The sequence below is a fragment of the Euleptes europaea genome, chromosome 2 (genome assembly GCF_029931775.1).
Source record: "Euleptes europaea isolate rEulEur1 chromosome 2, rEulEur1.hap1, whole genome shotgun sequence".
NCBI classification, from domain to species: domain Eukaryota; kingdom Metazoa; phylum Chordata; class Lepidosauria; order Squamata; family Sphaerodactylidae; genus Euleptes; species Euleptes europaea.
The window spans coordinates 1,348,176-1,360,704 of record NC_079313.1 but is presented as its reverse complement, the minus strand read 5'-3'; the positions used below and the strand labels follow the sequence as shown (position 1 = coordinate 1,360,704).

At 51.1% G+C, this 12,529-nt stretch overlaps 1 protein-coding gene across 1 annotated transcript; it reads right to left on the bottom strand.

Moving 5' to 3' along the window:
• Positions 1–2,542: 2,542 nt before the first annotated feature.
• Positions 2,543–11,876, bottom strand: DDA1 (DET1 and DDB1 associated 1). The gene is made up of 5 exons (XM_056867511.1): positions 11,818–11,876; positions 7,238–7,318; positions 6,749–6,800; positions 2,960–3,021; positions 2,543–2,654 (listed from the first exon to the last, which is right to left on the bottom strand). The coding sequence occupies exons 1-5, from the start codon at positions 11,818–11,820 to the stop codon at positions 2,544–2,546; spliced, it is 309 nt and encodes a 102-aa protein (XP_056723489.1). The 5' UTR covers positions 11,821–11,876; the 3' UTR covers position 2,543.
• Positions 11,877–12,529: the final 653 nt, after the last annotated feature.

The window sequence follows — 12,529 nt, the reverse complement described above, 5'->3', positions numbered from 1 at the left end:
TGTCAGCAATGCTGATACTATGACCTTAGGCAGTTCATGAGAGGGAGGGCATCTTGGCCATCTTCTGGGCATGGGGTAGGGGTCACTGGGGGTTTGTGGGGGGAGGTAGGTGTGAATTTCCTGCATGGTGCAGGGGGTTGGACTAGATGACCCTGGTGGTCCCTTCCAACTCTATGATTCTAAGCCACGTTGCTCATGTTGAGATTCCCCTCCCCCATTGGCCTTCATCCTCTTTAGCAAGCTGGAGGCTTCTAGGGCACCTGTAAGCAGGCTCTGGTCAAAAGCGCCCCTCCAGCACCTGCTGTTCTGAGACAGACTACTCCTGATTTTGGAGGCTTCGCTTAATGTTAAGGCTACTTGCTGCTGATGCACTTCTTCTCCATGAGTCCTGCTGGAATGGACCAAACATTCTGGCATGCGGTTTTGTTTGTCCCTTAGCACCTGCTATCCAGAGGTAGACTCCCTCTGAACATGGAGGGCTACCTTCTGAAGCAGCCCCTTGCCTTCTGGACGTGCTCTAGTAGCCCAAGTCCCAGCGTTCTAGGGGACGGCAACAACTACTCAGCCACATATCTGACTCAGACCCTGCTGGAACGCCTTCCGATGACAGCACCTGTCCTTGAGCTATAAAGGCTAAAGGAAAACAGCCTCCCTAAGTCAGGTGAGAATCCCCTCGGGAGCAGTCTGGCTTCCCCCTGGGGCTTGGCAGCAGCTGCAGCCAGAAAGCCACAAGCCTCTCCCAGGGCCATACCACGTTCAGACCCAAAGGTTCTCCAGGACGGTTAGGGGGTGGGTGGGTCAGGCCTTAATCACCTTCAACAGATGCCACACATGAACACCTAAAGCTGCCTTATACTGAATCAGACCCTTGGTCCATCAAACTCAGTCTTCTGCTCGGACCGGCAGCGCCTCTCCAGGGTCCCAGGCTGAAATCTTTCACATCAGCTACCTGCCTAGTCCCTTTAACGGGAGATGCTGGGGATTGAACCTAGGACCTTCTGCATACCAAGCAGAGGCTCTACCACTGAGCCATTCCCCCACCTCTACATGCATCTGCCTTATACTGAATCCAACCCTTGGTCCATCAAAGTCAGTATCGTCTACTCAGACTGGCAGCAGCTCTCCAGGTTCTCAGGCAGGGGTCTTTCACATCACCTACTTGCCTGGTTCCTTTAACTGGAGATGCCAGAGATTGAAATTGGGACCTTCTGCATGCCAAGCAGAGGCTATACCACTGAGCCACAGCCCCTCCCCACAGCTCTCCAGGGTCTCTGGCAGAGGTCTTTCACATCACCTACTTGCCCAGTCCTTTTAACAGGAGATGCCGGGGATTGAACCTGGGAACTTCTGCATGCCAAGCAGAGGCTCTACCACTGAGCCACAGCCCCTCCCCACAGCTCTCCAGGGTCTCTGGCAGAGGTCTTTCACATCACCTACTTGCCCAGTCCCTTTAACAGGAGATGCCGGGGATTGAACCTGGGAACTTCTGCATGCCAAGCAGAGGCTATACCACTGAGCCCCTCCACTACTTTGGGAGAGCAAAGGACTTTCTCGACAAGCGGCATCGTTTTATGGACCTCTGTCCTGTATGCCCCCCCGGCACCATAAGCTCCACCCCCCCATGCATGAACTCAGGTGAAGGGATTGCTGGATTTAGTTCAGCCCTCTCTCCAATGGTCCCCCCATCACAGAGTTTTCACTAGCACACGGCAAAAGAGGTGAGAAATACCCATTTTTTATTCTACTGGAGAAGTCGCACAGAACTGGTCCGTTTAAAAGAGTGGTGCTAGACAAAGAGAGCAAGGCAGAGCAGAGATGTGCTTTGCTCCAAGTTATACGGCCGGCGTGCAAAAAAAACCTCCCCAGCGGGGAGAGAGGGAGAAGACCAAAGAAGGTGAATACAACGGTTATTAACAAAACAGAATGTCATGGCTGATAGGATCCGCCTTTACAGAGGAACCATCACAATTCATTTCGGTACAAGGTCGATTTGATTTTGATGGTAGATGCAGGAATGGGGGGGAGGGTAGCAGCCCCCTCCAGAAAATTGAATTTTCAACACATTTTACAAATTGGGCAGAGGGCAAAGCTGGCACAACCCCAGGAAAGACCCCGAGGCGGGCTGGGGGGAACTGGCCAGAATTGGGCTCCCCTTCCTGCACCTGGATGAAGTTAGTGGACGTGGGGAACGAGCTGCAAAAAAGTGGAATTTGTTTATTCTTTTTAAAAGGCAATGATCACAGTTTAAACATTATTATTTTTCCTGACTTGCTCCACCAGAGTGAGAGAGGGGGGAGAGAGAGAACATAAATAATACTACAAAAACTGGAAGAAGAGACTGTGTCCCTCCCCTCCCTCCCGCGCACACAAACAAAAAATAAATACGTTGGCTCTTCTAGAATCAAAAGTGGTTTGGGGCTCTATAGGGAGGGGAGGGGGCAGGTGGAATTGTTTCCTCTTTTTTTTTTTTGTACACAGTGAAAGACCAAAAAAAAAAAACCCCACACAGGAAGCGCCTGCATCAGTGCAGAAGAGCGAGAGCTTTAAGTGTCCTCATTCATATCTTGGCTGTCTGTCCGGGCGATTTTGCGGGGTGGGGCAGAATTTTCACCCTCTATTTCCACTTGCTCTGGGTCTCTTTTTTTCGCTGCGTTCTGATAAGAAAAGGGGGGGGGAAACACACACACGCATTTAATAAGTCTAGTTTTGCTGAGCAACGAACACGGACAAGGGCCAGGGAGCCGGATTCTCTCCCAAAGCCTCTGTCTCCCTTCTCCGCTTCCGCCACCACAACAGAAATTCTCAAGGGCCCTGCCTGGCAGAGCGCACAGAAACGCCACTGTCCCCTAGCAAGGAAAGCTGCCCGGGAGTGGAAATCTGTCTTGGAATTTTGTCCCCGTCCCCCCACCCTTTTAAACACACAACTGATAGATAAACACACGCAGCCTTAAACCCATACCTTTTTGTCCCACTGCTGATGTAGGTAACGCAAAAGTATGTTCGTCTTTTCTGTCACAATGACTGCCAAGGAAAGAAAGGGAACTCGTGAGAATACTTAAAACGAGAAAACAGCTCACGGCGTCGGGAGGCAGTCCAGAGCTCTCCAAATTTCCCATAACGCACTGGCCATTTACGCTTGGCAATTAGCAGCGGGTTCCAGGCTGAATTGCCCCACATATTTTTAAAAGTTTTTCACGGTGAACTGTCCCTTCAGGAAATGACTGCGAAGCCAGTGCATACCTGCTTCACATTACTTAAGAGCCCCTTTAACGCGACCTTTTGTGTTTGTTCTGCCCCCGCCCTCAAGGAATCCCCTCAAGGAAACATGCAAAATCACAGCTACGTGTTAGCTATGCAACCGGAGATTGCTAATGGCTATGCAAACAAGGAGCAGGAGAGTGTGGGGGGTGGAATTTCTCCTTTTGCATCGGGACCGTGAAGAGTCATTTTAAAGTTTCCATTTTTAAAAAGAGCTTTGAGCGAGCTTCAAAGTTGACCCTGCATAAATGGCCATTGCAAGCTCACACCCCTGAACCCCAGGGACACAAAACTCCAGTGGTGGGAGGGGCCGTACCCTGGAGTGCAGAGTCCCTCCTCTGCACACAGAAGGACACAGACACAAGTCAGAGGAGAGGCAGGCCGGATCTGGACGGACCCAGGGTCTGGCTGGCGGCTGCTCTCCAGGGACTCAGGAGGAGGTCTTTCACATCGCCTCCTGCCTAGTAACTGGACACGTCCTGCAAGCAGAGCTCCTCTGGAGTCACGGGCCTGTCCTTCCAGTTCAATGGGCTTGGGAAAGGACCTTCTCTGTGCCTCAGATTGTGGAGAGCTGCTGCTGGTCACAGGAGGCGAAGCTGACCTCCCCCCCAAAGGGTTGGCTGTGTACAAACCAGCTCCGTATTGCCCATGCCGTGGAAGGGTAAGGACAGATAAGAAGAAGAGTTGGTTTTTATATGCCAACCTTCTCTACCTTTTAAGGAGAATCAAACCAGCTTCTCCTGGTAGGTGGGGCTAAGAAAGCTCTAAGAGAGCTGTGACTAGCCCAAGGTCACCCAGCTGACTTCATGTGTAGGAGTGGGGAACCAACCCGGTTCACCAGATTAGCCTCCGCTGCTCATGTGGAGGAGTGGGGGATCAAACCCGGTTCTCCAGATCAGAGTCCACCGCTCCAAACCACCGCTCTTAACCACTACACCACACTGGGTCCCCACCACGAAGGCAGGGCTGAGAGAGTTCAGAGCAATCTGTGAATGGCCCAAGGTCACCCAGCAGGCTTCATGTGGAGGAGTGGGGAAATCAAACCCACATCTCACTGGCCACAGGGGTTTTAACTAAGGAGAATTGTGCCAACCCGGCCATCGGGCTGGATGCTACAGAGAGGGTATTAGGGAGAAAATGGCTACTTTGGAAGATGGCTCTACAGCACTATACTCTGCTGAGGTCCCTCCGCTCCACCCTCCCCAGGCTCCACCCCCCTAAAAAAAACCTCCAGGTATTTCCTAACCCACAGTTGGCAACTCTACAGGGCAACATCTGCAGCCAGTTGACAGCTCTCAAAAGACCTTCAGCGGGAGCTGGCCCTATTCAAGCAGGAGAGGGGACCACCCAATCGCCAGGATTCCGGATTCCCTGCACTACTCCAGGTGGGTAACAGCAGCCGCTCATGCCCCACACCTTGAATCCTCCTGGGGACAGGCAGTCTGGTGACCAGTCCCGTCCCATATATTGCTGGTCTACCTGGCTTAGGGTTGCCAACTTCCAGGTGGTGACTGGAGATCTCCTACAGGTCGTTTCACTTGGAGAAAATGGCCGCTTTTGAAGAAGAAGTTGGTTTTTATATGCCAACTTTCTCTACCACTTAAGGAAGACTCAAATCAGCTTATAGTCACCTTCCCTTCCCCACAACAGACACCCTGTGAGGTAGGTGGGGCTGAGAAAGCTGTGACTAGCCCAAGGTCACCCAGCTGGCTTCACATGTAAGAGTAGGGAAACCAACCCGCTTCACCAGATTAGCCTCCGTCGCTCATGTGGAGGGAGTGGGGAATCAAACCCAGTTTTCCAGATCAGACGCCGCCACTCCAAATCACCGCTCTTAACCACACCACCACGCTGGAAGGTGGACTCTATGGCATCATACCCCACTGAAGTCTCTCCCCTCCCCAAACCCCTCCCTCCTCAGGCTTCACCCCCCCCCCCAAATCTCTAGGTATTTCCCACCCTGGGGCTGGCAACCCTACCCTGGCTCCAAGGCCTACCTCTACCAGCTCTTCACTGTCTGGAAGTGCTGAGAGGAGCCACCAAGCCTTTAGCGGCTCTCTGCTGATTATGGGCTGCAGCCTGATAGGCCCCCGCACACATTTCCAGGGAAGGGGCTGCTAGCTCCCTGCTGGTTTCCTGGGAGGTGGGTGCACAAAACACGCAGCACCACTAGGCCAAGAAAATCCGCTCTTTGAAACAGCCTCAACAGCTGGATTTTGCACTTCTACCATCTTTGGGAGTCTTGATCAAAGGGCTGCAGGGAGGGAGGGTGAAGTGATGTTCTTTTGGGAGGACAGAGGGCGTTCCACAGATGGATCAGCAGCCAGTTTTCCTGAGGGGGGGCTGCCGCCTAGCTTCTTCCAAAGAACTGCAGAGGAGGTGAGCCTTGTTCTGATTCTGCACAGCAACTGGGAAAAGGCTATGGCTCCGGGGTAGAGAAAGCAGAGGGTCCCTGGTTCAATCTCCAGTTAAAAGGATCAGATGGGTGGCAATGTGAAGGACCTCCACCTGAGACCCTGGACAGCTGCTGCCAGTTTAAGTAAACAATATTGACCTTGATGGACCAAGGGTCTGGTTCTATATAAGGCACCTTCATGAGTTCATGAAGAAGAGCTGGTTTTTATACCCTGCCTTTATTTTTACAGAGTCTCAAAGTGGCTTACAATCACCTTCCCTTCCCCTCTCCACAACAGGCACCTTGTGAGGTAGGTGGGGCTGAGAGAGTTCTGAGAGAACTGTAACCAAGGTCACCCAGCAGGCTTCATGTGGAGGAAGGGGGAATTGAACCCACTTCTCCAGATTAGAGTCCGCTGCTCATGTGGAGGAGTTGGGAATCGAACCCAGTTCTCCAGATTGGAGTCTGCTGCTCTTATCCACTATACCACGCTGGCTCTCAAGAGTTGGGAGAAGTCCCAACTATGAGAACTAAGGTAGAAGAAGAAGAGCTGGTTTTCCTACCCTGATTTTCTCTGCCTTTAAGGAGTCTCAAAGTAGCTTACAATCACCTTCCCCTCCCCACAACAGATACCTTGTGAGGTAGGTGGGGCTGAGAGTTTGGAGAAAACTGTGACTGGCCCAAGGTCACCCAGCAGACTTCATGTGAAGGAATGAGGAATCAAGCCAGAGTCCACTGCTCTTAACCACAACACCATGCTGGCAACTAAACATGGGCATTACCTTAATGCGGATTAGCAATTCCTTAAAAGTTTGGAGAATCTTGCTTTCTGAACATGCTGAAGAACTCTGGGGAGTCTCAGACCAAAGAAAAGAGTCTTGGGGTGCAGGCCAGCCACCCTCTGCTTTGCTAGCTCACTTGCCTAAGGGGTGGGGACTTGCTTTTTTTAACCCTCTCTTAAAATAGGGCTGGCCCTGCAAGTACAGACTATTTGACTTTACTAGATAAGCAAAGGCAACTACTGGTCGCTTGAATGCAAAGAAAGTTTATTTCTGGCTGTTCAGCTTGACAAAGCAGGGGAGGAAAGAGACTTACTTTGTTCGGATGGATATTCCCGCGTGGGAAGATACACTGACGGTCTTCTATTCTGTAAAATTCAAGACAAGTGATATTCATGACGGAAGGGATCTAAGTTTCATCTGAGCTTGAAGAGGCAACACACAGAAATGTGTCAAGTTATTGCGGACACGAAAAGGAAGGTTGAAACCCTCCTTCCAAAGAAGCTGACACAATCTACTCCTGCAGGACTGCCATGCGGAAATGCCAACCCCTCACAGTTCCCAATTACTGGGATGACCTAGGATCAGACTGCAGAGATGGGGGCCACACCACCACCCTCAATAACACAGGCCCCGGCCAGAGCAAGGCACCAGTTAAACAGCACCTAAAACAAACAAAATGTGCGGCAGTGAAGCCACCGCCTTTAAAAATGGGAAGGAGGACAAGGCGAGGCTTTCTCCAGCCGTCTCAGGGTCTTCAAGGGAAACTCCTTCCCATTTTATAGCCCAGAATAGAGACACTCACCGATGCTTTACATACAGAATCTGCATGGAATCGGCTGAAGTTGCTTTTGTTGTAAACCGGCAAGCCTTTCAGAAAGTCCGCCTAGGAAAAATTTTAAAAGACAAAGACAAGTGATATACGGGCTTGTGGACTGGCCACATGACTGGTCCCCTGGGGCAGAAAAGGCTCCCCCGGAAGCGATTGTACCAGGAAACCAGACAAAACACTGGGGTGAGCTGAGGGGGGCAGCAAGTGAGCAGCCTGGGGGGCTGGGGAGCAAGGCTCCACCGAATGCAGCAGAAAATCTACTGAGTTGAGCAATATTGGGGTTTTGGGGGATCTTTCAGGAGTCCCCCACTGTCTTGACAAATCAAGTTCACAAGGCCCTGAATAAGAACATCAGAAAGGCCCTTCTGGATCAGACCCAGGCCCATCAAGTCCAGCAGTCTGTTTACACAGTGGTCAACCGGGAGCCTCTAGGAAGCCCACAGGCAAGATGGCTGCAGCAGAATTGTCCTGCCTGTGTTCCACAGCACCTAAGATCATAGGCCTGCTCCTCTGACCCTGGAGAGAATAGGGATGCATCATGACTAGTATTCATTTTGACCAGTAGCCATGAATTACCCCTCTCCTCCATGAACATGTCCACTCCCTTCTTAAAGCCTTCCAAGTTGGCAGCCATTACCACCTCCTGGGGCAGGGAGTTCCACAAGTTAACCATGCGTTGTGTGAAGAAATACTTCCTTTTATCAGTTTTGAATCTCTCAACCTCCAGCTTCAGCAGGTGACCCTGCGTTCTGGTATTATGAGGGAGAAAAGCTTCTCCCTGCCCGCTCTCTCCATACCATGCATAATTTTACAGACCTCTATCATGTCTCCCCTTAACCGCCTTCATTCCATGCTAAGCAGCCTTAAGAGTTTTAACCGCTCCTCACAGGGCAGTTGCTCTAGTCCCCTGATCATTTTGGTTGCTCTTTTCTGCACCTCTTTCTGCCCCCTTCTTATTCCTGCCAGGACCTTCTTTCCCACCACTTTCCCCATCTTTGGTGGCACAAAGGCCACATGAGTGTACAGAATGCAAGATAATTCAAAGTGCTTGGCAGTACAACCTCACTCATCCCGACAACGTCCCTCTGAGGCAGGCCCGTGCCAGTTTCAACACTGCAAACGCAGCTAAGGCAGGCCTGTTTCAAGACACAGAGGAAGAAGAAGAGTTGGTTTTTATTTGCCAACTCTCTACCACTTAAGGGAGAATCAAAACAGCTTACAATCACCTTCCCTCCCCACAACAGACACCCTGTGAGGTAGGTGGGGCTGAGAGAGCTGTGACTAGCCCAAGGCCCCCCAGCTGGCTTCATGTGGAGGAGTGGGGAATCATAGAATCATAGAGTTGGAAGGGACCACCAGGGCCATCAAGTCCAACCCCCTGCACAATGCAGGAAATTCACAACTACCTCCCCCCTCCACACACCTAGTGACCAGAAGATGGCCAAGATGCCCTCCCTCTCATCATCTGCCTAAGGTCATAGAATCAGCATTGCTGACAGATGGCCATCTAACCTCTTCTTAAAAACCTCCAGGGAAGGAGAGCTTACCACCTCCCGAGGAAGCCTGTTCCACTGAGGAACCGCTCTAACTGTTAGAAAATTCTTCCTAATGTCTAGACGGAAACTCCTTTGATTTAATTTCAACCGTTGGTTCTGGTCCGACCTTCTGGGGCAACAGAAAACAACTCGGCACCCTCCTCAATATTACAGCCCTTCAAGTACTTGAACATGGTTATCATATCCCCTCTGTCTTCTCCTCTTCAGGCTAAACATACCCAGCTCCTTCAACCTTTCCTCATAGGACTTGGGTCTCCAGACCCCCTCACCATCTTTGTTGCCCTCCTCTGGACACGTTCCAGCTTGTCGACATCGTTCTTAAATTGTGGTGCCCAAAACTGAACATAGTACTCTAGTTGAGGTCTAATCAGAGCAGAGTAAAGCGATACCATCACTTCGCGTGATCTGGACACTATACTTCTTTTGATGCAGCCCAAGACTGCGTTTGCCTTTTTAGTTACAGCATCACACTGCTGACTCATGTTCAGTGTTTGGTCTACTAAGACCCTAAGATCCTTTTCACACACACTACTGCTCAAACAAGTCTCCCCCATCCTATAATTATGCATTTGATTTTTCCTACCTAAATGCAGAACTTTACATTTGTCTTTGTTGAAGTGCATTTTATTAGTTCTAGCCCATTTCTCCAGCCTGTCAAGATCATCCTGCATCTTGGCTCTGTCTTCTACCGTATTTGCTACCCCTCCCAATTTAGTATCATCTGCAAATTTAATAAGCATCCCCTCTATTCCTTCATCCAAATCATTTATAAAGATGTTGAACAACACAGGGCCCAGCACAGATCCCTGAGGAACTCCACTAGTCATTTCTCTCCAAGTGGACGAGGAACCATTAACTAGCACTCTTTGGGTACGATCTGTTAACCAGTTGAAGATCCATCTAACAATAATAGGATCTAACCCACATTTCCCCAATTTGTCAACTAGAATACTATGTGGAACCTTATCAAAAGCCTTACTGAAATCTAGATAAACTATGTCTACAGCATTCCCCTGATCCAGCAAGGAAGTAACTTTCTCAAAAAAGGAGATAAGATTAGTCTGACATGACTTATTCTTGAGAAACCCATGGTGGCTCTTAGTGATCAGATCCATCCTTTCTAAATGCTCAAGGACAGACTTTTCCTGGTATAGAAGTCAAGCTGATGGGTCAGCTGCAGAGGAGCCCCAGAAAACAAGCTTCATTCCACGACCACCCCAGATGGTCAACTCTTTCAGGCAGCAGGCGGTCCCTACATCCTCCGAGGCCTCTCCCACATGCCCCACAAGCAAGCTGGCTCTAAAACAGACAGAAGCAACATTCACACCAGTCCCCTGGAACACAGCTCACCTCCCATGCCCCCAGAATCCCCTGGGGCAAACGCATGCTCCCCCTCCCTCTGCCAGCCCCATCAAAGAAACTTGCTGACTATTCCTTGGGAGTCCTGTAGAATCACAGAATCATAGAGTGGGAAGGGACCACCAGGGTCATCTAGTCCAACCCCCTGCCCGATGCAGGAAATTCACAACTACCTCCCCCCACACCCCCAATGACCCCTACTCCATGGCCAGAAGATGAGCCCACCAGGGTCATCTAGTCCAACCCCCTGCACAATGCAGGACATTCACAACTGCCTCCCCCACACACACACCCAGTGACCCCCTACTCCATGCCCAGAGGATGGACAAGATGCCCTCCCTTTCATCATCTGCCTAAGGTCATAGAATCAGCATTGCTGACAGAGGGCCATCTAGCCTCTTCTTAAAAACCTCCAGGGAAGGAGAACTTACAGGTACAGCATTCACAACCGGCCACTCAAATAGCTCTGATAATGCAAGTTTACCCTGTACCACAAATGGGGCAAAGTCTTTTATTAACTGTACTTATTTTAAAATTGCTTCTCTCTTTGTTTCTCTGTTTCTCTCTGCTGTGAATGCTTAATAAAGATTTGGGAATTGGAACCGGCCATTCTGACATCTCTCCCCCCACCCCCAACAGCAGCCATCACAAGGTCCCACCCTACAAACCTCACCACCCCTTCGCCCACTGATGGCCAGCCCCTGGCACATCTCCAGACAGGCCTCCCCCACCCATGACCACCCCCAACTCCCCACTTTACAAAGGAAGACCGGCTCTTCCCCTCCATCCCCCCCAGGAGACCCCACCACATTAGGAAGAATTTCCTAACAGAGCAGTTCCTCAGTGGAACAGGCTTCCTCGGGAGATGGTGGGCTCTCCTTCCCTGGAGGTTTTGAAGCAGAGGCTAGATGGCCATCTGTCAGCAATGCTGATTCTGTGACCTTAGGCAGATGATGAGAGGGAGGGCAGCTTGGCCATCTTCTGGGCATGGAGTAGGGGTTACTGGGTGTGTGTGTTGGGGGGAGGTAGTTGTGAATTTCCTGCCTTGTGCAGGGGGTTGGACTAGATGACCCTGGTGGGCCCATCTTCTGGGCATGGAGTAGGGGTCACTGAGTGTGTGTGTGGGGGAGGTAGTAGTGAGTTTCCAGCATTGTGCAGGGGGTTGGACTAGATGACTTATCTTCTGGGCGTGGAGTAGGGGGTCACTGGGGGTGCGGGGGGGGCAGGTAGGTGTGAATATCCTGCCTTGTGCAGGGGGTTGGACTAGATGACCCTGGGGGGTCCTTCCAACTCTAGGATTCTATGATCTTCCAGCACCCTCATTACCAACATGCAGCCCCCTGACCCTCACCAGGCCTCCCTCAACCCCCCCCACTTCCTAGAGCCCAGCACGTAACCCCCCAGGTAGCCCCTCCCTCCCTCCACGAGCCCCCCCCCCTTCATTACTCCATGTACAGCGCCTGACGTAGCCACAGCCCCCACCCCCACCCGGGGCCACCCCCACCCGGGGCCACCCCCACCCGGGGCCACCCCCACCCGGGGCCACCCCCACCCGGGGCCACCCCCCTGGAGGCCACGAGCCACCCCTGACACACGCAGACCCCCCCCCTGGGGAGGGGGAGGGGGTCGCCCACCTACCATCTTCCCCGCCAGGAGCCTCCTCAACAACTTCGCATCCCCTCCCTCCTGCTGCCCCCGCCCCCTTTGGTTCGGGCCGCCGGGCCGCGCCCCCTCTGGCCTCCCATTGGCCCGTCCCGGGAGGAAGCGGACTTCCTATTGGTCAAGCCGCCCGCCGCTCCGGAGGCCGCTCCCGTCCCCTCCAATCGGCCTCCTCCGCTTAGGCTGCTGCGGAAGAGGAAAAGGAGAGACTGAGAGAAAGGGGGGAAAGGAAGCCCGGATGTAGAGGACTTCCGCTGCGGCATCATGGGAAGTGTAGTTTTTCGTAGGCTGCGAGATTCAGGTTGTTGTGCGCGAACTGATGGGAGGAGAGAACCTTTTGTGTTATTGTTTTTTAATATATATGTGTGTACGAAAATATTATAATGTAAAATAATTACACACACACACACACACACATAATATTATATATATATATATATATATATATATATATATATATATATATATATATATATATATATATATATATATATATATATATATATATATATATATATATATATATATATATATATAATATTAAGACAGGCTTGGCAAACATTCATTTGTTGTCTGATTTTTCTCCAGCTTGGAGGGGTAATTATTGACAGAGAGAGGTACCCGCTGCACCTGATGGATTTCTGCCGGCTGGAGGAACCAAATAAGAAAGGGGGGGGAAAGTACAGGATGC